The sequence below is a fragment of the Mirounga leonina genome, unplaced genomic scaffold (genome assembly GCF_011800145.1).
Source record: "Mirounga leonina isolate KUSES-001 unplaced genomic scaffold, KU_Mleo_1.0 Mir_93, whole genome shotgun sequence".
In the NCBI taxonomy this organism is placed as follows: domain Eukaryota; kingdom Metazoa; phylum Chordata; class Mammalia; order Carnivora; family Phocidae; genus Mirounga; species Mirounga leonina.
The window spans coordinates 24,265,557-24,290,577 of NW_023270854.1; the positions used below are offsets into that span (position 1 = coordinate 24,265,557).

The 25,021-nt window shown below is 49.5% G+C and overlaps 1 protein-coding gene across 1 annotated transcript; it reads right to left on the reverse strand.

The window, feature by feature from the left end:
• Positions 1 to 4,917: 4,917 nt before the first annotated feature.
• Positions 4,918 to 24,875, reverse strand: LIPG (lipase G, endothelial type). Its single transcript, XM_034995915.1, has 10 exons — positions 23,982 to 24,875; positions 20,564 to 20,745; positions 18,736 to 18,915; positions 17,514 to 17,625; positions 12,169 to 12,390; positions 10,464 to 10,706; positions 8,879 to 8,999; positions 7,999 to 8,217; positions 5,919 to 6,023; positions 4,918 to 5,076 (listed from the first exon to the last, which is right to left on the reverse strand). Exons 1-10 carry the CDS (start codon positions 24,076 to 24,078, stop codon positions 5,022 to 5,024), a joined length of 1,536 nt encoding a protein of 511 aa, XP_034851806.1. The 5' UTR covers positions 24,079 to 24,875; the 3' UTR covers positions 4,918 to 5,021.
• Positions 24,876 to 25,021: the final 146 nt, after the last annotated feature.

The window sequence follows — 25,021 nt, forward strand, 5'->3', positions numbered from 1 at the left end:
AGGAATGGGATCAACTGTGAAAACCAGTAGGATCTGGGGGGACTTCACTAGAGGAAAGATTCCCAAGCAGGACTAGCCTATTTGTAAGGTGACTACCCTGACCCAATATTTTCCTACCCTAACAGGAAAACTTTCTTTTGATTTTTTTCTGCTGCCTCGAGGCAAATCAAAGATTGATTTGGATTAACAAGTATCTTACTTTGACAATGGGAATAACTCTGTACTGATTAAAGGCCTACTAGCCATTGATTCGTGAGCATGACGGATTTGAAAGCTTCCAACCATGCCTTGTGGAAGTCAGCAACACCAAATAAACAAGAGCTTGGGTAGAAGGAGTAGAAACTCAAGTAAATTTGGAAAATGGAACATTTGAGGAGTATGGGAGGGGAAATGCTTGGAGCAACGTGAGAATGGGCAGTAGGAGAGGAGGCACCAGGGGGAAAAAGTGGGCAGGAAAGGAACGTGGACCTGATGACCAGCCACGGAGAGATAGCTGAGTAAAGCATGATGGTCCACCCACTGTATGGAAATTTCTCTGCCCATGTATAAAATGATCATTAACTCTATTGCAACAAGAGAAATTACTGATATTTCTGAATATTGGTATCTGAATAATACTGAAACCACTGATACTATGTAGTGACGAAAGCAAAAGGCATAAGAAAGAGATGTCAGAATTTGACAAATACGAACTTCGTCTGGTTCAGTATTTTCACTGGAGATGGACTTCTTCTCCTCCTCCTTCTCATGGTCTGGAAGGGACCTAATGGGGGGCACTTTGAACTGTGGGGATGAGGGAAACATCCTGTGGGTGGCACAGCAAAAACTTAGAGCCTGGACCCCTCTCAGCCTTATGGAGCAGAACCTCAATACCAGCTGAGACTTGAGCACAATAGAGAATTCAGCTTCTACCTGGCTCGAATCACTGTTATCTGGGTCCCATGCAACCAAACCTACATCCTCTCCAGTGTTCCCCAATGTCCGGCCACCTGCCCTTTTTCCTAGCATACACTTCAGGCACTTCTGTGATTTGAATAATTTTCCATCTTGGGACGTGGGGTGGCTCAGTCGATTAAGCATCTGCCTTCAGCTCGGGTCACGATCCTGGGGTCCTGGGATAGAGTCCCACATCGGGCTCTCTGCTCAGCAGGGAGCCTACTTCTCCCTCTCTTTCTGTCCCTCCCCCTGCTTGTGTGCTCTCTCTCTAATCTTTAAAAAAAAAATACATAAATAAATTTCCATCTTGTTCTTTAGTGAAAGGAGCTGTTGTCCACTTCCTACCTATAATTAGTATCAAATAGAGAGTAGAGCTTTCATGAAAGTAACTTTTTGTCAAACCCTAGCCTTGGGCAGCCATAATTCTTTCAAATACTAAGAATTGAGATGCCAGACCACAAAGCATTGTATAAATTTCTATTATTTTACTATTAAAAATTTTCAATCTCAAAATTGGTTAATTTTAAAATAAAAACTAACCATATATTTGTTTTTATACATTATATACACTTGAGAAATAAATACTGTTCTAAGTGTTAAAAAAAAAAGCATCATTATATACAAATAAGGCTTCAAACCAAATTTATAAATACAAGACCCATGGAGGAATTGATTCCTAAGTCTTCCATTACCAAAAATAGAAGTCAGAAGTAATCGGGATGTACAGTCAACAACGCAGGCTGCACTTTGGCTAGAAACCATTCACAGAAGCAACAGAGGAAGCACACAATTTAAGAAAGTACCTAGAAGTAAGACTTGACCGGTTATGTCTTCGAAAGTTTGGCATTGAACAACGATACAACTTTGGCACAATACAGATTAAGACTGTGTCCTTTAAAAACCGAGGTACAGAGAAAATCACTCTTCTCCCCCAACCTGATATCACATCTCCTTTCAAATAAGTCTCATCCATAAAAAGCCCAGTTTCTGGGAACAGTTGCTTTCCCCGTTATATATTAATGACAAGGTTTATGGTTTTATGGATGGATCTGAAAACCAATTCCTTGTTTGTCACATCTGGGGTATACTGGTGGGAAAAGGCTATAGACCTCTTGATAAAGTTGCAGAAATGAGCACACCACAGACTTGCCTCCAGGAAATCTGGGTCATCCCCTGACTCCACCACCAACTTGGTATATAATTCCACGCATGTGGCCGAACCTCACGAAGCCTCAGTGTTGCCAAATAGAGACATGAGCTGCCCTGCTCACCTCCTATTGTGAGTCTCTAGTTAGGTGATGCACGTGCAAATCTTTGGAAAAGTATAAAACCGTTTCCCAGATATCACATAGATTCACTCATATCAAGATAGAGAATTGGAGGCTTTCCTGAGCTCAACACAGAGAAGGCACGGGTATGAGAAGAAGGTATTCCTAGAAGGAAGAAGCACTGTATTAAATCTTAGTGGGGGCACCTGGGTGGCTCAGTCAGTTGGGTGTCTGCCTTCGGCTCGGGTCATGATCCCGGGGTCCTGGGATCGAGCCCCATATCGGGCTCCTTGCTCGGCAGGGAGCCTGCTTCTCCCTCTCCCTCTGCCTGCCACTCCCCCTGCTTGTGCTGTCAATAAATAAAATATAAAAAAAAAAAAATCTTAGTGCCAGGTCTGTTTGATAGGAGCTGGTTTCTGTGTGAACGGATCTGTAGAACAGATATGTAACGCCTTCTATCTGCCTAAGCAGAAGAGATACTGCTCAGAAGCAGTCCCATTTGGCAGTTGGCCACCCTTCTGTCCCCAGCATGTATGACACTCTGCTTGCTCCCACGCAAGCAATGAAACGTGTCACTCTTCCAGAACTGGCTGAAACCCCTGAAGGCCTAGGATCCCCAACTCTCACACCCTGTAGCCCCCAGTGTCCCCCGTGCCCTTCATCACATGTATATCCATGAATCACCTACACTGGAAGGGAGTCTAGAAATCCCAACCCCCTCAGATTCCAAGTCTGGACAGGTTTATGAATGCATCTACTGCCATGTGCTAATTAAGGTTAAGTGCTTAATAAACATTTGTCCAATCAAAAAATAAGCAATGGAAAACCGAGAAAGCCAATAATGTGTGCTTTAGAGAGTGAGCTGGGGAGCAAGACGGAATGTCTGAAATATAACCAGTATTGATCAGTGCAGCCCACGGAACCCCAACAGTGAGGACCTCGCCACCACCCCAGGTCTTCACTCCCCTCTCTCTGGGGGAATGAGATCACAGGTCTGCCATCCTGATGCGAGACCTCTCCCCACCTCTCAGGTCAGGTCAGACAGTTGACAGCCTTCCACGCACTTCCACAAGTGTTCCTTATCAGGGAAACCCCAGGCTCTTTCAGTCACTTAGAAACTAGCCCAGTGTGCATAAGAGGCCCTGGGCCTTCGGCCCTTTGCACACAGGTCTGGAGTCAGAGCCATTTTAGAGCAGCAGGAACAGCAGGAACAGCAGTGCGTGGTCCCCTCTGGCGAGAAGTCCCAACCGTCCTAGGAGGTAAGGTCCTGGGCCCAGCAAAGAGACTCTTCCCGGGGCTCGAGGGTCCAGGCCAAGAGGGGTCCTTCCATCAGGTGGGTCTTCAGCAGTAACTTTCCTCCGTGTCCTTGGAAGGCGGGGGTAGGAGGGCCTTGCTGGCCCCTCAGAGAAGCTCCACAGCTAGGCTGTAGGGAACCCTGTAAGAGAGGCGCTCCGTCACTCGCTTGGCAAACACGCCAGCCTGCACCGAGCGTGTCCTCTGCTGACCTCAAGACCAGGCTTTCTTACACACCTATCACACTCTTCTACTTGCTTCCCATTCAGAACAAGAGGAAAGGGTCCTGAGTGCCTCTTCCTCCCCTTCTCCCAACAAGCCATGGATCACTTGGGGAAACACAACACTGGGGAAGTCTCTGGGTTCCTAGTTACTTAAACCTTGGTGCTGGCTTGCACAGATTTAGTACAATACTCGTCCACACCACACACACACACACACACACAAATGCAGGGAGAACTATCCATGAGTCCTCTTCGCCTTGACCTAGAAACACAAGAGAGACTGTAGGATGGCAGGAAGGGGACAAGACAGAATCCAGAGACCTTGATTCTACTCGAAACTATGCTACTGCGCAACTGAACCTCCCAGAACCTTAGTCTCTTTTGTCAGTGAATAGGTGACCAGTATCCCATTGGGGGAGAGAATACTGAAGACATAACATATGTCTAGGAATGTCAGGACCTCCTTGTGTTGATGAATTACTCTGGCTTCTACTGCTTTCTATTCCTTTGAGGGTAAAGGAACGGGTGACTTGTTTTCTCAAAGAGGCAGTAGGAGGTGAGTCATACCATTCTCAACTGTTGTGAAGTTCTGGAGCAGAAAAGAAGAATAAAATGTCTTATCATAAGATATGTTATCATAAGAATAACGATAAGACGAGTGATCCTCCTTGGGCATGTCCAATCTACACGGCTGTTCTGAGGATCGATGAAATTAATATTTGGGGAAGCACTTGGAAAGGTATACATTTGAATACAAACATAAAGAATTAAAATTATTATTAGAGCAGAATTTTCTTTTTTTTTTCTTTTTTTAAATTTTTTATTTTTTAAAGATTTTATTTATTTATTTATTTGAGAGAGAGAGAGAGAGAAACAGCATGAGAGGGGATAGGGTCAGAGGGAGAAGCAGGCTCCCTGCTGAGCCGGGAGCCCGATGTGGGACTCGATCCCAGGACTCCGGGATCATGGCCCGAGCCGAAGGCAGTCGCTCAACCAACTGAGCCACCCAGGCGCCCCTAGAGCAGAATTTTCTATGGGCCTGCGCTAGACTGAGCCACGTCATTAGACGGGCAGTTTTCAGAATGCTATGCATCCCGTGATCGCCAAGCTTGTGGTCAGGCTGGTGATCCTGAGCAGGAAACAGAGCAGTGGGGATGCAGCCTGGCCCCCAGGGCTGGCAGACGGTTAATCCCAGGGGACCCCAGCATGGGTGCAGCTGCTTGGTAACTGATACCTAGATCAAGGTGAGGTGATGCATCTGAGCAAGCGGAACCTCCACGCTCAAGAAAGACTACGGGCTTCAGAGTAAAGCAACGTACTTCAAATGTTCGCCCTGCCATCGCCAGCTGGGGGACCTAGAAAGAATGACCCAACTTCCCTGAGCCTCAGAGTCCACAACAGCATGCAGGGTTAATACCACCAGCGTCATGGGGTTGATGACAAAAGTAAATGAGATAGCATAGGGAAGGCATGGAACACAGGTGGGCACACGCCGCGTGCTTGGTATACCGCAGCAGCACCTGGGTTGGGGTAAGTGGTGGGGGCCCGTCTCCATCCTCCTCACCAGGTGTTTAGGCTCAGAGGCTCTGCGATGAATTCCCCCTTTGGATGCACCGGCTGCCTCACACCATGAGACCAGCCTTTCCTCAATCTGAAATAATGGGACTCCAGAATGGGGCAATGGGACACTGAAGCAAGATGTGTGTTCTGTCTGATTCAGTGCCATGCACATGAGCATTCCTGCTTCTCAAAGAGGGGAAGAACTGCCCGATAGTATCCACTTACACCAACCGGGGCTCCGGAAAACCTACAAATGGGGACTATATCTGGCACTTCTCCTTTATCTCCCACCTGACTCCCCACTCCAAACTTGTGCCCAGAAGGAAGCTAGGAGCCCTGGAACCTTCCGGAAGCCCTGGTCACCATGGAGAAATTCATTCTCAGATGGCCTGATTCCAGTGGGGCCATGGGCTGTGAATGCCTTCTGGGGGAGGCAGAACAAGAGGCAGAAAGACACCACCACCCTCTGACATCCTCCATACTCCACGGATTCGATCTCCTGCCAACAGGTCCGCTTCCCAAGAGAAGGGCTTTATATCGGTTTTGCTCACTGCTGTGTCCCATATGCCCAGACCCATGTCTAGCACATGCTGGAGCACCTGTCAACATACGATGCATATGAGAAAGTCCCAGTTACCTGGTTTCATTTTTCATTCTCCAGCCATCTCGACACTTGTGGAACCAGAGCTCTTGGCCAGGGGAGATGCTGGTGTTCTCTAAGTCTTGCACACAAAAAGTTAATCTAGGACAAAAAAGAAACCACCCATGTAGCCAAAACTCTAGTGGGGGAGGCACATGGCTTGCCTCAGGCAGATGGTGCTTTCTGAATCCAACGTGGACCTAGCAAGGAGAAAAGGGCGTCTTCATCATACCACACCCTGACCCAAACCTTCGGAACTCCCCACTGCTGCTACAAGGGTCCTAAACGTGTCTCGCTCGGACATCTGCCATGATCTGGTTCATGCAGATTTTCATCACACCCCTTCCACTTTCTTCTGTCTGTCCATCCAAAAGTCTGCCTACCTTTCAAGGCATAGCCCATCTGAAGCCTCCCTGACTGCCCAAGCCCTTGACCTTAATAGAAAAGCATATTGTTATACAAGTGTTGTTTCTGCTATTGTCATTACCTTGTATGGTATGGAGTTAGTAATGAATGTCTTGTCTTATTTTAACACATTATACACTGCCTTGAATTGCTCATGGATTCCCATACCTGTGGTGGACTACACACTCCTCAAATGGAGGAATTCAAGGTACCTCCATTAGGGTGCTCAGAAATACCCACTGATAAGCATAACTGGAATTCAGCTGTGGGTCAAAATCAAAGATTCAGAAAATGCTCAACCAAGATCATGGAAAAAAATCAGTACTCAGATAACCATTTCGACTATAACTTAGAGCCAAACCATGTGGACCTTGATGGTGTGTAGTTAGCATGACCCCATGACCAAAAGACATATATGGGACACCTGACCCTGATGTATGGGATGTGCTGACTGAAGGGACAAAAGCCACATTCAGAACAGGTTTAAGAACTTTAACCAGGAAGACCAAACAGCCCACAAACATATAAGAAGGGGACCCACCTCATGGAGATCAGGAAATTAAAACACATTAACACAACAGTAAGGGACCAATTCACACCCAATGGTGAGAGTGTCCCACCAAGTGGAGGTGAGGAGGAGGGAAAGGAGACTCTTACTCTTAGATTGTCAATTTGTCTAAACACTTTGGAAGGAGATTTAATAATATCTGGTCATGCTGGAGAACACGTTTACTGTAACCCCGTGACAGGGGAAGGGTGCCAAAGGGCTTCAGCTCCCCCAATTCCCAGGTTTCTAGGCCAGAATCTCTCAGACAAGGGACGCAAGCCTCCCTACCCCCTCAGCCACTCTGTGCCACAGGTGATGGATAGAAACGGGCCACATGAAGAACTGTGATGGAGACAAAAAACCAGACTAGGTACAGAGAGGGTGGAGGCTGCTTCCTCTCATGCCCAGGCTGGCAGTGACCTCCCAGCAGCCCACAGCCAGATGTGGCCAAGGAAACCCTCCTCTCTTGACAAAAGACCGGCTTCCCTGACTTCTGCTCAGAGAGTCCAGGCACGGTTTCAGGGGCTGATACATATAGGTCTGGAGTTCTCGTGCCAGGCTGAAGGTTACAAACCATGGGGGACTGCGAGCTGGCGTAGTACAGAGGATTCTCTGTTACTTGACATCAGGGCCCCACCCCATAACCTTGACTCACAGCCTCTGCAGGAAGGATATAATGCTCTGAAAATCAGGTGCTGGGGAAACCAGGGCCTCAGGCAGGCCTCATCCATGGGGGTTTCCTAGACTCGATACTCGAGTTTTCTCTGGACAGGGGCAGGCGAAGATGTTGGCTGCCCAGACCCCATAGCAAATGGATCAGCAAGGCAGTGCCCCTAAGGAGGAGCCCTCCTTCCTCTGGGCCAACAAAGGGTCTGGCAAACACAACCGAGGCTGGACTCCAGCCTGCACTTTGCCCACCCCCCTCAGCTGAGGGCCCGGAATCAGGACACAAGCTATATAATGGTTGACAGAGGTCTCCACGGAGAATTCACTTTCCCTTACAGAAGTGTCTGCGGTGTTGCCCATGTGCTGTGGGCACGGCAAGGCTGGAGATGCCTGCTGGGCAAAGGGGAGGACGCGGCGGAGGCAGGCGCGCTCGGCTCCCCATTGACACGAGGCCCTTACCTCCGCTGAGTTTCCCCCGACTTGACCCGGATGCTCCTGATACTCAGTTCCCGCTCAGCGCTGTGGGGCTGAGACAGGTAGCTGCGAAGCTCCTTCCACAGGTTGTACCAGGACTGAGCTGTCCCCTCCCAGGTGAGTTTGATCTTCAGGAGGTCTCCCAGGTCCTCCTCGGTGTAGACCAGGAAGGTGTTGGTGGCGTTCAGCCCGATCTGCTCCACTCTGCAAGGGGACATGGGGCGGGTGTCACCCACCTGCCCCCGCAAAACTGCCCCGCAGTGACTGCAGACAAATGGGCCCACAGACACTGGTCTCCCTCTGAACTCCCAGCCCCTTCCTGCCTATCCCCCTCATTTGACACTTGGGGGGTCTGTCCCACCCCGTTCGTGTGCATATACATCTGGTCCCCCAAGGAAGGTGTGTATGACCTGAGCCCTAGGAAGCGAGTACTTTACGACATTACTTTGCAATCCCAGAATTACTTGGCATGGCGCTTTGCACCTTGCATGCGTTCAACAAACACACTGATTGCTATGTGCCCTTCCCACAGACAATTAGAAACGGTGCAGGAATGGCATTTATGTTCCAAATTTCCTACAGCCTCAGGTGTCAGGCGTTGCCTGAAATGAAACAGTAGTCTCTGTCCAGATGATCCAAAAGCTTCTCATGCTGCTGATTCATCCAGGGGCATCCGTCCCAGAAAGGGTCTGAGTCAAGGGCTTGGTGGAGAGCGTGGCCCACAGATGCCTCTGGAGCCGCCCAGCCCCTCCCGTAGGCCCTCAGGCTGCACTCCCCTGCACTTGTTCACACACTCCCACACTCGCTCAATCTTAGACTGACTTGTTCTGGGTCCTGAACCTATCAAAGGGAGCGTGTGACTTACATTTCCAAAGGCAGAAGCTGGGAGTCTGCACTGGTACCATAAAGGGTGACATAAAAGTTGGGTTCGATTTCTCCCATCGTCTTGTAGCTGAAGATATGGATTTTCATCTGATAATGGTAAACTGCAGAGATAGTGGAACAAAGGCCTTTGTGAGCTTTGCTGGCCATCTCAGGACACCCCAACTCAAATTGAGTCACCCAGCACATTGAGTTTTTAGGGGCTGATGTCCCTTTGGTCCAGCCCAGCCTCCAGCCTCCCTCTGCTCTTGTTCAGTCCAATGGCGTAAGGGATCACTGCAGTATCGAATTGAGCCCCAAACGTGGAGTTCAGGGAATTTGGGGAGGGGGGCAGTTCCAGCTTAGCTGTGCGACCTTGAATGAAGGACCAAGGTATTAACTCTTTGAACCCCAGCTTCCTCATATGTAAAATAACACCCACAAACCCCTATGGTCTTAGAGCATGTTGTAAAAATGCAAGACATGATTTTGCTTCCCTGTTGGTCCAATCCAGATGTGTTGTGACACTCAAATGAGAAAAATAGGAAATAGCTTTGCAAAAGGCAAATGCAAAGAAATGAAAAAATGAGGGGAAGAATGAAGGGGAGGAAATCGGAGGGGTAGACGAACCATGAGAGACGATGGACTCTGAAAAACAAACTGAGGGTTCTAGAGGGGAGGGGGGGAGGATGGTTTAGTTTAGTGATGGGTATTAAAGAGGGCACGTTCTGTATACACAAACAATGAATCATGGAACACTACATCTAAAACTAATGATGTAATGTATGGGGATAATATAAGAATAAAAAAATTAAAAATAAAAAAATAAAGGGAGAAAAAAAAAGAAATGAAAAAATGTCAGGGCGCCTGGGTGGCTCAGTCGTTGGGCGTCTGCCTTCGGCTCAGGTCATGATCCCAGGGTCCTGGGATCGAGCCCCGCATCGGGCTCCCTGCTCCTCCCTCTTCTACTCCCTCTGCTTGTGTTCCCTCTCTCACTGTGTCTCTCTCTGTCAAAGAAATAAATAAAATCTTTAAAAAATAATAAAAATAAATTAAAAAAAAGAAATGAAAAAATGTCTATCTTAATACAAAATTAAGATACTGGGCGCCTGGGTGGCTCAGTTGGTTAAGCGACTGCCTTCGGCTCAGGTCATGATCCTGGAGTCCCGGGATCGAGTCCCGCATCGGGCTCCCTGCTCGGCGGGGAGTCTGCTTCTCCCTCTGACCCTCCTCCCTCTCATGTGCTCTCTCTCTCTCTCTCATTCTCTCTCTGTCAAATAAATAAATAAAATCTTTAAAAAAAAATTTAAAAAAAAGAAATGAAAAAATGTCTACCTTAACACAAAATTAAGATACTGATATTGCGATCAGGGAGTGATGCTGTGCATCGCGAAAGGAGTCCCCACCACTTATTTTTAATGCTTAACTTTCCCAGGGCATGCACAGCATCCTCTGATTTGCAGCGATTTGACCTCACTAGTGCCAGCCCCAACTCCCGGCCTGGGATGTGCCCTTTCCACAACATGGTATCGAGAAGAGCGGAAGAGATGAAGGGCCCTCCTCGGGGCCCTGTGGGGCCTGAGGGTTACCTCTGAATGGCATGCCCGCCCGGGTTTTGAGATACATTTTGCTGTTCCTCTTGCTCCTCGTTTTCTTAGCATTGTATCCTATGCTGTTACAGCGGTTCTTCCGGCAACTGAGGCAGATCCCCTTCTTGAAGCGATTTGAGTCCGTGCACTGGAAGGCAAAACTCGGCTTGTCCCGATTCACCAGGGAGTCGACAAAGAGGTGCACAGCCCGCTCATGCTCACATTTCACCACCTCCGTGATTGCTGGGGGAGGGAGAGACAGGGGACAATGCAGGATGAGCCTCTCATCAAATACAGATTATGACCCCAGGGCCCATAGAGGTGGAGTAACTTGCTCAGAGTCCCACGATCACTTGGTTACGAAGTTAGGAGTATAATTTGGATTTTCTGGCCCACGGTACAGCATTATCTCCTGTCACCAGAAGCTAAAGCCCATAGTTCAGTAAATCCTAGGACCTTAAGAAAAATTTGACACAAAACCATCCCATCCCTTCCTCAGTAACACCACCAGCTTTAAGGAATGCCGTCATCTGATGGGGGTCCTGGCATCGACCCCTAAGCCTTGCAGGGGCTACTCGGATATTATCCCATTGGGAGAGGGCTACAGTCTTAAGACTGAATGAGAGGGAGTGGGACATCTGAAGGGCAGAGCATCAGAGTGCAGAGAGCCGACGGGGGCAAAGACGCAGCAAGACTGCCAGGACCCAAAGCAGGGAGTAGGGGGAAACCCGGAAAGAGATGGGTCATTGCGGCCACACATCAGTTTCAGCAGGAAATTCAGTTCAACCCAAGTCTGCTGATAACAGGCTCAGGCATTCAGAAGGTAAATCATACGTGAACGGAGACATCATCTTGGCTTTCCTTCTTTAAAATGTCACATAAAATTAAATTTTAGTGCATCCATTCTGTACAAGATTGTACAGCCTTTAAAAAGAATAAGGTAGGGGCGCCTGGGTGGCTCAGTCGATTAAGTGTCTGCCTTTGGCTCAGGTCATGATCCCAGGGTCCTGGGATCGAGCCCCGCATCGGGCTCCCTGCTCAGCAGGGAGTCTGCTTCTCCCTCTCCCTCTGCTGCTTCCCCTGCTTGTGCTCTCTCATGCCCTCTCTCTCAAATAAATAAAATCATTTAAAAAAAGCATAAGTTAAGTAAATCTATGTGCTCTGATGCTTAAGGATATTCATTTTATATATATACATATATATACACACACACATATATAATGACTGAAAACGGAAAGTTACAGAACAATGTGATTTTGAAAAATATAATCTCTCACACACATATGCACGTGCACACACACACATTTGCAAAGAAAAAAGACTAGAAGGACACATACAAAATTGTTCCTATTGGCTACCTCTGAAGAACAAAAGAGGGAATGGGAGGAAGGGGTTTACTTTTTGCTCTATGCGATTCTGCATTGCTTGATTTTTTTCCCCCAACAAATATATATTCCTTTTCTTATAAAAAGAAATTAATCAATAATAACTGGGACCTCAAAGCATGAGGTCGCCAAGAAGAGACCCATAGATGGCTGTTAACAAGCCTGTAGAAGGATGAACTGTACATGGGGTTGGCAGCCCCTGTGGGGTGGGGGCATAATGAAACGAACATTGTTGGGAGCACTACCAGCTGGGGCTGATTGAGGAGGAGATGTGATAACCAAGTCAAACGTCTCCATGAAGCAGAAAATAAGGAACTCACTTCCATATGCAATTGACCCCAAGACGTCATTGAGTCCACAGCCCGGCTGAAAGTCACCGCCGTTGGGGTAGATGTCGATGTGGCCCACGGGCATCTGAATCCCGATGCTCAGGCCAAAGGAACGTGTGTAGGTGTGGAGCACATCCACAAAGTCTGCATCGTCGGGGGACAGCCTCTTGTGGATGTCCACCCCTTCAAACAAGGGCCCGGCGGGATCCAAACCTACAGCAGAAGGGGGAGCCAAGACCAACTGTGTCAGATGTGCCAAATCCATGAGTCCTGAGTTAAAAGTAAATCCACGTGCGCACAAGGAAGGCATCCTCGGAACCAAGACCAGTAAATCTGGAACCATGTGATGCCCGCACTTGGGGAACCTGCGCTTTCTTCTGGAGCCTTCACCTGTCCTCACAACTCAATGGGCTCAGAAAACTGGCTGCCAGGTTCACAATGACATGCAGCTCCCAGGAGCCCCAGACTGTCAGAAATGGAGCAGTTCTAGAAAGAACTCAGGCTGGCTGAACTAAGCCATTAGTCCCATTTATTCTGCCACTGGAAGCCTTCCGCAGCCTTAATTTAGCAGGCCTTTTATGGAATAACCAAGCTACCTCCATCTTCTGGAGGGAAGACTCAGTTTACCCAAACTGAGCTATTTGCATGTGGACTTACTCTTCCCCTTCCTTTAGTGATGAATCAGGCCCAAGGGTAGAATGGTAAGATCAGGAGTACGGGCCACACCAGACACACTGAGGATCCATAGCCCAGGCTTCCAGAATTCCTGTATTTTGCAGCTAGAAGGAGAAATCTTTTTGCCTGCAAACTTTCTGCATTGAACAGGCAAGCAGCAACGTAGAGAGAACTGGTTCTCACATTTAAAACAGCACAAATATCACTGGGAGGTTGTTGAAAATTCAAATTCTACTATGTAACTATAAAAAAAAACTCGGGAGGAGGGGCGCCTGGGTGGCTCAGTGGGTTAAGCGTCTGCCTTCAGCTCAGGTCATGATCCCGGGGTCCTGGGATGGAGCCCCACGTGGGGCTCCCTGCTCAGCTGGCAGCCTGCTTCTCCCTTTCCCTCTGCCACTCCCCCCTGCTCATGCATGCTGTCTCTCTCTCTATAAATAAATAAAATCTTTAAAAAAAAAAAACTCTGGACACACAAGCCCTACCTATGTATATGTGTGCTGGCGGAGAGGGCAGGGCAGGGAAGCGAACAGGTAGTAGCAACAATAAAAGAGACTTTTACTTTGGACCACGTGAATGTAAACCATTCAAAAAAAGAGTTTGCAAAGCATGAGATGCAGATTCTCCAACCCGGTCGAGATTCTGATTGCCAAGTCTGGTGTGGAGCCCAGAAATGTGTTATTTATTCCCCAGGTGATCCTAAAAGGAGGTGGTCTATGAACTAGATCGGAAAGAACTTCTCCCACCGTCAGTATCATCGATAACATTGAACCTGAACATCTTAATCCATACAGTTCATGTGAGGTATTAAGAGATTAAGTGCTTGGGCACCTGGGTGGCTCAGTTGGTTAAGCGACTGCCTTCAGCTCAGGTCATGATCCCAGGGTCCTGGGATCGAGTCCCGCATCGGGCTCCCTGCTTTGCGGGGAGCCTGCTTCTCCCTCTCCCACTCCCCCTGCTTGTGTTCCCTCTCTCGCTGTGTCTCTCTCTGTCAAATAAATAAATAAAATCTTTAAAAAAAAAAAGAGATTAAGTGCTTGTCAGTATAAATACTAGCCGCTATTACCAAGCTCAAGTAATTACGGGAGCCGACTTCCTGCCCCCTGGTAGGCTCTCTGCCCTACAGACACAGGGAGAGGGCCTGGAGAAAGTTGAGAATACTGTGCACTGTTTAGTCTAGAACGGTGGTTCTCAGCTGGGAGTGATGTTGCTCCTAAGGGGACATTTGGCAATGTCTGGAGACATTTGGGGTTGTCACAGTGGCAGGGAGAAGGAGAGAAGCTGCTAGTGGGTGGAGGCCAGGGAGGCTGATAAACATCCAGCAATGCTCAGGTCAGCTCCCACAACAAAGCATTAGCTGACCCAAAATATGCACAGTGCTGAGGCTGAGGCACCGCGGTCTGGAAACACCACATCAGAGAGGAGTTAAGACTGAGAGCAGGGTCGTAAAAGGACGAGAGGGGTAACAGAACCCATCAGATCCCAGCACAAGAGAACCAGGGAGCACACTGTGCAGCTTGAATCACTGGGGTGATTTCAGAGGAAACAAGAGGCAGAGCTATTGTCTGGAGTGGACAGTACATTCATGAAACTCGCCACTCAGGAGGACTGTAGAGACTGAAAGGAAGCAGAAGAAGTTTAGAGAAATGCCCGTACGACCACGGCAGAAAGGCAGCCCGGGCTGCCTGGTGGTTCATCCGTAGGCCAGGGCCCCAAAGGAGGATGCCACAGAAGCAGTAACCCCCCAGCACAGCCCACGAGGACTCGGTTCAGAGGCTTCCAAGGGCTACAGTACCAACACAAGCGCCTCCCCCTGCCTCTTGCTATGTTTTCTGGAAGAAAAAAAGAGAGAGAGGAGACCATTCTGCTTTGCAACCAATACAGGAGAGGGGCTCTTTGCTTGATGTGAACAAAAGTCTCCACCAGACGGTCAGTGCCATGGAAACCAAGCTGAGCTGGAAGAATGTGGGCAGCTGACAGGGCTTTTGGAGAAGATGACCGGGGGGTGGGAGGAGGGGGGGAGGGGGCGGGCAGGCTCAGCCTTCACCTCCCCAGACTCACCCAGCCTGACACAGGGCCAGGGCTCACAGATGCTGGGGAAAAGTTGCACAGTTTACTTTTTTTAACTAGGAATAGGAGGGAGAGCTTGTCCCCGCCAAAAAAAAAAAAAAAAAAAAGAACAGGTGGAGAACCACCCCTTCTTCCATTCAGTCAGAGCCCTTCCAAAGATGTTCTGTCCAGCAAATGGAATACATCCGTGCATGCACACGCATACACACCCAGGAAAACCTCTGCACTGCGGCCTGGCAGGGCCGGGCCTGCTGCATTTCAATTGCTATTTTATCTCCACCAGCAAAGGAGAGGTGGGATGGCCCTGTGGCTAGGTACGGGTTCTGCAAGCTGATGGCCTGGGTTTGAATCCTGGCGCTGCTACTTAGGATGTAAGCCGTTGCACCCATTATTTAAGCACCGAGTCCTGGTTTCCCCATGCGGAAAGGCCCCTTTTGCCCCACTGCGCTGAGTCTTAGAGATAGCATGAAGTCCTTGTCACATCTTAGGTACTTGACGTTAGGAAGCATCTGGCCCAGGGTCTGTACAGAGTGGACACTGAATTCATAGTTCTTGAAGGAACAAATGAATCTGCTTGCTTATTTGTAACTAACTAGACACAGGGTCAATTAGAAATCTACAAACTCTTCCCTGGTATCTCACAGAATTCTCTCAAAAGCCTAAGAAGGTAAAACTCTGGCAACCCCCGTCCACAGCTCCAATCCAAGCGAGACTAGGGTTCAGGTGTCCCCCTGTTGGCCCCCATACAGCGGCATCATGGGTCTCAGGACCCCACACAAGCTGCAGTCTGGTCCTTCTACTAGTTGGGACCACCTGGTTCCCAGGCCCATGTGAAGTCTACCGAGGGAGGGGAGGAGAGTAGGCACTCCTCCCGCATTGGACACGCACAACAGCCGCATCAGGTGCACCACGTAACCCTCTGAAGGGCCGCTTGGCAACTGGACAGAGGGTACTCCTTCCCACCGTGCTCACCCAGCCCCGGCGCACAGAGAAAGGCTGGAGAACAGGGGCATGCTCTGGACATGCAGACGGCTCAGAGCACTGATTAGCATTCGGCCCCAGAGCCCGCATCTCAGCAGCTGCCACCCAAACAGACAGGGGGAGAGAACTGGAAAACTCTTCCCTAGCCCCATCTCATTTCAGATTCAGAGAGAAGGAACGGGAGGATCTGCAGCTTGTCCTTGCAGCCAATGACCCTCATGGGGGGCAGGGGGGATGGGGACGCGATACTTGCATGTGCTGCAGTTTGAACAAGACTGGTCTGGCTCTGAACATCATGCCTCTCTCTCACTGGGGGCCAGGGGGAGCTGCTCAGACAATGGAACCCAGAGTGGCTTACAGCTGAACAGCTTTGCACCAGCAAAGGGTTAATGAGCAGTCACGTGGCCACACAATCATGGTCCACCTGGACGCTCAGGCCCCACAGGCTTGGTAAACAAAAACGAGGCTCTCAGGCTATGCTAAATCAAATAACTGGACCTAAAGGAGTGTGTGCACGGGTGTGTGTGTGTGTGTGTGTGTACATTAGACTGAAGCCCAGGGATGACTGGAGGTGAGCCAAAAAATTTCACAAATAAATCTACCCCACCAGCTTGGTGCTAAAACCTGAAGCTTTACTAAATCGTTTGTTAGTTAAGGACTCCCTTCTTCCCTGTTTTAAAATAAAAACACTGCCGGGAAAGAAATTGATCAAATCTTTCTTTCTAGGTGACCAGTTGGGCCCTTGGTATTTTGGAGGAGAGAGGGAAGCTGGGAGTGAAGATGAATCAAAGAATTCTGGAAGGAAGATAAAAGTTTAGGGCACCAAATTTGCCATTAATTTCAGCCTAGAGGAAGCACAAAAATGGGAAAGAAAATCTTTCCCACTTTTCAAATCATTAAATGATTTAATCCAAACACACATCAGAAGCTCACCAAGATGGAAAACACAATTTTTTCATTGACGACCTGGGTACCAACATCAGAATGGCCTCTTTAATGACAAAATTGAAGCATCCATTCTAAACAGATAATTACCACTAATAAACGTGCCCGCAAAACATTGGGAAAAGCCTGTTGATGGATGAAATAGAACTAAAGCAAACTATTAGAATCCGCCACTCTTTCATTTCCCTGAGCATCGCTGGCAGACAACGGAGCGAGCCTCAGAGGTTCACAGGTCAGGATCCCCCCCAGTTCTGCACGTTAGTTATTAGCTGTTTGCTCCTGGGCATTTCCTTGCCTGTCCGACTAGACAGGTGGTTTTCAAACTATGTTCCCTGACGTTCTGGGGCCCTGAGATTTCTCTGCGTAAGGGGAAGGCCCCCTAGCAAAGTAAGCACTACCCACCATCTATCTAGCTGCGACCAGAATATCCCTTTTATCTGTTTCATGTATCAGGGTCCCACACAAGTTCAACTTGTAAGAAGGACTCTGTGGCCGAAGAGAACACTGGAAAGCTCTGGATTAGATACCCTCTGGGTTCGTTCCAAAGCTAACCCTTCATGGCTCCCTCGTGCTGCCTCTGCGGGAGCGCTCCAGTTCAGAAAAGCCAGCGTGGCAGGGGGGCTGAGGGAGTTTGGGGGTGAGCCCAGAGCGCAGGAAGCAGATCCTACCTGTGATTCTGCCCACCGTGCCTTTCACGAAGTTGCCAACATACCCAGCCACGTGAGCTCCCAGGCTGTAGCCGATCAAGTGGACATTCCTGAGAGAAAAATCATCCTTCTCCTGCGGGAAGTCACAAAAGTGACTGTGAGTGAAGTGTGTGGTCCTGAGCCCACAGGGTCACCAGCAATTCAACAATCCTATGGCCACAAGGAAGAGCCAGGGGAACCGGGGACAGAGACTTGCCAGGGCGTCGCCCGCCTTGCTGTCAATGAGACAGGGATGGGATGAAGCCAGGGAAGGGGAGGGCAAAAGGACTTTACGGCACTTTAAATGCCAAGCGCTGAGGGCAGGGTGGAGGTTATGACTGGAAGCTACATACCTGACCCTTGGGCTACATTTCCATTCCCTCGGGCACTATGGGAGGCACCCGACTCACTGGACACTAAGCGCCAGCCACAGGCTGCAGGTGCTTACTCTCTCCCCACTTCTTAGGCCCCAGGAGCTGCTGGTCTGCTCACCGCAAAGCTACCCAGAGAGAGGGCACTTCGCTGGCAGGGTGAGGAGGTGGGGCCTGGACCCCACAGCTCAGAAACCCAGCTCTACAAAACAACCCAGGCAGAGAACTGGGGTACGGCTTGAGAACCCTGACCAGACTGCTGCCAGGAGTCATCCGATTCCATGGGCAAAAGGAAGGTCAGACTGGAATCGCCCAGATCATGGGGTCACTTTGCCAGTACACCCCTGCCTCCGGCTAAGTCCGCTGATCTCAGGCAAATCATTAACCTATAGAGAGTAAATGTAAGACCTCGAGATCTGCTTTCCACACTTAATATTTTAAGCGTCGAATTAGACTGCATTTGTTGGAACCAAACTTCTCCTTCCCCTGAGGACAGCCACCCTTCAGAGGAAAAGAGCGGACTTCAGTAAGTTTTCAAGATTTCATGCTGGTCCTGGCTCCTGACTATTCCCAACCTGAGGGCATCAGCGAGGAATGACCCATCAGGCGAATTTTCCTCCGGCAAATAAAGCGATAGGCAAGATCCAGAGATACATCAATAACTAAAACGCTTTCCAAAGTTCCAGCTTTCAAGCATTTCAAGCAATACTTAATTCAGTAAAAATTTGAATCCCAAAGACATTCTTAGACTCCTGGAGTTCACTGTCACCCAGTCTGAGCTGTATTCTCTTAAGCAGTTTCGGGTTCAAGATCTTGTTCTTAAGAGCGGTTACCTGCAGCCAGTCGAGCATCCTTGCAACACTGTGTCCCACCACCCTGGTGTTATTGACCGCATCCGTGTAAAGCTGGTGGGCCAGGGGAAGCCAGTCAACCACGACAACATTGGCTTCTTTCTCTCTTATCTGCAGGGCTGACACCAGCTTGTATAGCCAACTTTCAAACATGCCACTCATCTGCAAAGAAAGCAGGGCATTTAAAAAAATTCTTCTTATGGGTTTCAGAAATCCGAATGAATATGGAATTCAGTTCCATGACCCTCTCCCCAGCCAGTTCCAGAACTTTCACAATGGCTGCTCAGGCTCCAAACCTTTGCACGTGAGCAGGGCCGGCCACAGCCAGGATTGCTACGTGAGTGTTGGGTCTCCCATTGCTCTTTATATCTTGCTTTTTCCCATCAAAATTTCCATAGCTGGTGTCTTAGGCTGCCACCCACTGTCCAGTAGGGCCACTATGACATAAGTGGTGGTGGCCGTTCTGGCCTGGGGTTAGCCAGAGTCCCTATCACAGATAAGCACGTGGTGCCAAAAGGCAGCTGGGAAGGGTTGCCTTGGAGAATTAGCTTCTCTATCAGAGATGCAAGGAGATGCTGTCTCCTAGGCAAACGTAGAGTTAACAGATGACCCCTTCCCACAGCTCATCTCTGCCATCCCTCTCGATTCCAGAGTAGGGAAGATCTCTCCTTGGAATCCCAAATTAGAACTCAGAACACATTTTCCCACAAAAACAAAGTTATAAATAGTGCCTAGGTCCAGTTCTAAACCTATCCACATGTACATTATTAGATAAATAGATTTTCTGTGCCTGGCCTGGGAACCCAAACGCCATTTACAATCTTGCTTCTATGGGAAACTGCTGTTCCAAGTTCCAAACAGATTACAAAAGAACTTTCTGGAATGCAACCCATTTGTAAGTTGCAGGCAGTTTGTATTTGCATTTTGACAAGGGGCCTTAAAAAGGTTCAGTTGCATGATTCTAATTGTAGGCTGTGGGATGAGGATGGATAGCCAAGCCCCTAACCACCTCTGCAGGCACATTAGGTAGATAGGCACTTACCCCCCACCCCCCACCCCCAGGCCTGACCCCAGCAGTTGGTGATAGACCTAAAGACCCAGAAAGCATTTAACGGATATGAATTTCTCATCATTAAAAGGAGGAATGTCCCCTCCCAATTAGCCCAGGCAGAAACCTGCTCACTTAATAGTGTCATTTTCCTACAGACCATCATTATACGAATGAATAAACCCCTCGCTGGTCAAAAGCTTCTAAAGCCGAGCATTAAAGCCCTTTTTTGTTGAAGTTTGTCATGGGCCTTTCAATGTGAATTGCTCAGCTAGGGCACATAAAGAGCACCAATGCCTTTAACCAGAGCCATCTCTATGCAAACAGGAGGGCACCATGCCAACGGCGGCCAGCAATCCAGGCCAGCTGGCTCTGCATAGACTCTCAGAGCCAGTCAAGTTGCTGCATTTCAGCTCAGCTCTTAGGAGGCACGGCCCCCGGGAGGCAGTGGTTGACCAATGTAATTAAGTGTAATTAGAAGGCCCCTTAAGAGCCAGTGGAGCTGAGCTGCTGCCTTCAGGAGAGCCACTTTCTGACAGCCCAGCATTAAATACCACCCTGCTGGAGTCCCTATTGCCCCCTCAGCGAAGTGCCCATTACATTCTTCACAGCTGACTGCAACATAAGCAGCCCACAAGAAAAGAGGGAGAGAGAGAGAGAGAGAGAGCAGGATTGGGAAACACCAGTCCTCTTTTTAATTGACCCAAACAAAGGAAGCCAAATCTTGGGTCGAGCTGCAGAGCTCCCTCCCCTGGGGCTCACCGTCCATCCATGAATGATGAAAAAGGTTCTGGCTGTCATGTTGAAACCACAGTCTTCCAAGGGCTGGTTGTGCCCCAGGGAGAGGTAGCATCCTTCATGGTCCGAGTCCCCGGAGGTGCGGAGGTTGAATCTCACAGGAGATTTGGCAGCAACCTGTATATGCCCAGATTTGTGGTGCTCGTCTGGGGGAGAAAGAACAGAACGTGTGTGCATCTGGCGGGGGCTTGGACAAGTGAGAGACCTGGGGTCTAGTTCTAGTTCAATCTTCTTCTTCTTTTTTTTTTTTTTTTTTATTTGAGAGAGAGAATGAGATAGAGAGCATGAGAGGAGGGAGGTTCAGAGAGAGAAGCAGACTCCCTGCCGAGCAGGGAGCCGGATGCGGGACTCGATCCTGGGACTCCAGGATCATGACTTGAGCCGAAGGCAGTCGCTTAACCAACTGAGCCACCCAGGCGCCCAAGATTTTATTTATTTATTTGACAGAGACAGAGATAGCGAGAGCAGGAACACAAGCAGCGGGAGTGGGAGAGGGAGAAGCAGGCTCCCCGCCGAGCAGGGAGCCCGATGCGGGGCTCGATCCAGGGACTCCAGGATCATGACCTGAGCCCAAGGCAGTCGCTTAACCAACTGAGCCACCCAGGCACCCGAGTTCTAGTTCAATCTTGAGCACATTACTTAATCCTCTGGGTTTCAGTGTTTATATCTGCCGAATGTTTTCTCCTCACTTCCCAGAAGAGTTGCAAAGATATGATAAAGGGACATCTCCATACTGAAGAATATTAGTTAGTCACTAGTCCTAATTACTATGAATTACTGTGACTCTGAAATAAACAGGTGTCTCTTGTTTTTCTTTCCTCTCCCCTATCAAACGAGTTCTCCTTCCCTCAAGTGACTACTTGGTCCTCACTTCTTTTCCTGAAATGCTAGGGACCAACTGAGATTCAGAATTCGGAATGTTTCAGATTTTAGAGAGGCCTTCTGGGACGTAAGCTATGTGGTATGTGACATCCCCAGTGCGGTCTGGGGCATTCCCCAATCATCAAACACATGAATATTTCTGCAAGGAAACACACAACCACTCACCACTCAAGGGCAAAAATAAAGGTTATAGATAGCCTCGGGTCAGTTCTGGTCCGTTTCTGCTGCCAAATGAGTTCAGGGCAGGTAAGGCCGTGTCTTGCTGCCAAACAAATTACCAAACAAATGTTCCAATTTTGAAAGCTTCTGGATTTTAAATTAGAGATAAGAAGCCATCAACTATCATACAGTGGGCTTCCTCTAGTATTCCCAGCTGGATTCCAGCACTTACTCCAAAGACCTCCTGCATCCTCAGGACTCCTTGCCATGCCAGACATGAGCCAGATGTTCTTCTAGTTTGTTAAATAAATGACTGAAGCCATAGGGGAAATTCATAAGAGCAGCAAAACCGTTCCTTCCCACTCCACTGCTCACACAGAGCGCCCAGCTCCCAAGATACAGCAGATGTTACTGAGGTCCCTATGGCCTCTTAACTCGAAGCACTGTCATCACCGCGCTATTATGGACAGTCATAAACGAACCCCATCCAGCATTCTTCCAGCCATCCAGGAAACTATCCCTTGATAACAGCTTAGGAAATTAGCAAATCGAACTCTCCTGTCACCCAGAGATCAAGGAAAAAAATACCAAATGACCACTCCAGGAGTTTCATTTATCCCAGAGTTAAGAAGCAAATGGAATCATGGAAGGAGAGACCAAAATGGTAGAGAAGGTGGCGATGGGGAGGAAAAGAATACACCAGATGTAAAAGGATAGGGTTCCAGAAAATGCAACTAAATATACATGAGCAGACCTCAGGTTAACTGTCATTAAAGTAATGAACAAAAGCTCCAGACGGCAGAAATTTGAACCATGGACAAAAATAGTCTGCTTCTCCAATTCCCACCCAGGTAGCCATTCACAGAGACCAGATGGGGAATTGTAGGAGAAAAGGACAAAAGTCTTCTGGCTTCCTGGGACAGATTTGTGGATAAACCCACATATTGACATAAAACGTTCACCTGAGTATCTGGCCTGACCCAGAGTTCTCCAGCTTCATTCCTACTACTTTCAGCCTGGGTCAGTTCGGCCTCTGGGACTTTACGATTGTTCTTCACCCATGTGCCCTCACGGCTCATTCTCTTAACGTCCTTCAGTTCCTTGCTCAGTGGTCAACTTCACAGTGAGGGAAGCCTGACCACAGATTAAAAGCCTGACCACCTTCTCCACCAACACCCTGTTCCTCCTCTGCTTTACTTTTCTCCTACTGAGCATCATTTATATATTTTAATTAGTTTAGTGTCTGTCTTCCCACTACTGAAATGTAAGCTCCATGAGGCAGGGGTCTTCATCTGTTTTGTTCATTGCTGTATCCAACGCCGCCCCCCCCCCCCCCCCCAGAAGAGGCACTAAGCAGGCACACAATAACTACTTTCTCAACTGAAAGAATAGCCCACGAATACTCAGAATCACGGGAACACAGAAGTTGGAAGGAACCTTAGCGCTTTACAAGAGAGGAGCTAGAGATGTGAGTAAAGCAAAGCTTTCCCATTCATTCAAATTAACCTGCCCTCGTGTACATAAACTGACATGGGCCAACATCATGCCCATGATGGCTCAACCTCAGCAGAATAGTAGAAAATGAGATAATGGGGTGGAGTTTAGGGGATCTCCCCTCTCGCCTGCATAACTAATTGACTTGGCACCCCCGATGGGTGATCCTACCCTCATTCCACCAGGGCAGGCTTCCTCTAATGGAAGAGACTGCCATACAGAACTCCGAAGGAAGAAAGTCCAGCATCTAGGAGGAGGAAGGTGAAGAGAGGTAGGTAGGAAGAGTGGTGATTGGAAAGGGTGTAGGGGAGGAGGAGGCCCGCCACCTGGGGGAATGAGCCCCGCAGCCTTCCCCCACGTTACTCACCAAACGCTCCCTGCAAGCGCTAATCAAACCACAGCCAGCTACCCTGCCCCCCTAACTTTCCAAACACCTACACCCAGTTTAGAAGGAAGGGCACCAGGCGACTTAGCTCTAACAACCTCCTTGCTTCGCAAAGGGCAATGCTGAAGAGCCGTCGTCAGCCGACTCTGCTGGTTGGACGGCACCCATCCAGGGAACCTTATCATGGAAGGGGGTGGGGCGAGAGGGTGAGCGCGGGCCAGCGCCCCCGCCCGCCGGCGGCCTCTCGGATGCCTTTCTGGGGATGTCCTCGTCAGAAGCGCCAAGGAACAAGTGAACCGCAAAGCTGATTGGAGGAGCGACTGGGCAGTGGGAAAGGCAAGGGGGTTTCGCAGGCACCAGGAGGGGCTGGAAAGGGGTCGGCAAGACAGAGAGGGGACGTGGCACAGGAAAGTTGGGGGTGGGTGGATGGGGCGGAGGGGAGTAAGAATAAGTGCACGTTACCTCGCCGCCATCCCTCCGGACCAGGGGGTGTGGAGCTTCCCGCGGCAAAGCAACAATAGACGCTCCAGAGGCAGAACAGAGGGACGGAGTTTCGCATCCTTCCCCGCCACACCCCCTTCCCCGAAACAGGGCTGAAAAAGAGAACACCTCTCCGGGTTTCTGGCAGTCCGCGCGGTAAGACCCGCAGTGGGCAGCCCTCTCGTGGCCAGAGAGCGGCGGCCTTAGCCAGCTGAAGGTGAAGGTGGGAGTGAAAGTTTGGCTAATCTGAGCCGCGGGGAGTGGCGGGGAGTATGAAGGGGCTTGAACTGGATCTGCTCTCACCCGTGCCGCCCGCCCGGGAAGCCAGGACCCGCCGCTGTCACTCCTCGAACTCCCGGCGAGGTAGTTTTTTAAAGTATGGGAGTCATCTGACCCATCGCCAGATGGTGATTTGCATAATTTATTCCCGTCCCCGGACTCTGATTGGTCACACCTTCGCTGACGCCCGAACCGAGACTCCCCAAAGTTTGAATGAAGCGCAGCCACACCCACCGCGTGGACGCTCCGCACGCGCCGCCTCGCTTCCAACCCCGCCCGCTTGGCTGGCCGCCGAGCTCCCGCCACCGCACTTCCTCCTTGTGCCGGCTCTCGGACCCCAGGTTCTCCGCTCGCCCCCGCCGCCCCGAAATGCGATCCCCGGAGAAGGCAGGTTATCCTTTCCCAAGTGCAAAGCCACCCCTGCGCCCGAAATGAGCTTTCCGCGCAGCCAAGAGTCAGGATGGAGGAGAGTCACCAGGTCACCCTTTGGGTCCTTCTCTTTTCGAGCCCCGTTACCCCCAGCGAGGCCTGCGTGCGACAGGTGCGTACAGAGTGATCTGACAGTAATCGGGCAGAGCTGAGGGGCCGTGGGCTGTGGGCTCTGGCCTGCCTGGGCTTTTCAGGATCGCACAGACCCTTTCCGCGTCACTGTTCCGCCCCTAGCAGCAAAACTTTGGGAAATCCACCCAGCTTCTCTAAGGTCGTTCCGTCGACCGCAGTACTCGGGTGGTAACAGTTCTCGC

What these genes read in the sequence shown, in the direction of transcription:
- LIPG (XM_034995915.1), bottom strand. Translation starts at nt 24,078, where the DNA reads ATGCGAAACTCCGTCCCTCTGTTCTGCCTCTGGAGCGTCTATTGTTGC. An exon ending in TCCGGAGGGATGGCGGCGAG is followed by an intron (nt 20,746 to 23,981) that starts GTAACGTGCACT and finishes TTTCTCCCCCAG; the next exon opens with ACGAGCACCACAAATCTGGG. An exon ending in GGGGTCAATTGCATATGGAA is followed by an intron (nt 10,707 to 12,168) that starts GTGAGTTCCTTA and finishes TCCCTCCCCCAG; the next exon opens with CAATCACGGAGGTGGTGAAA.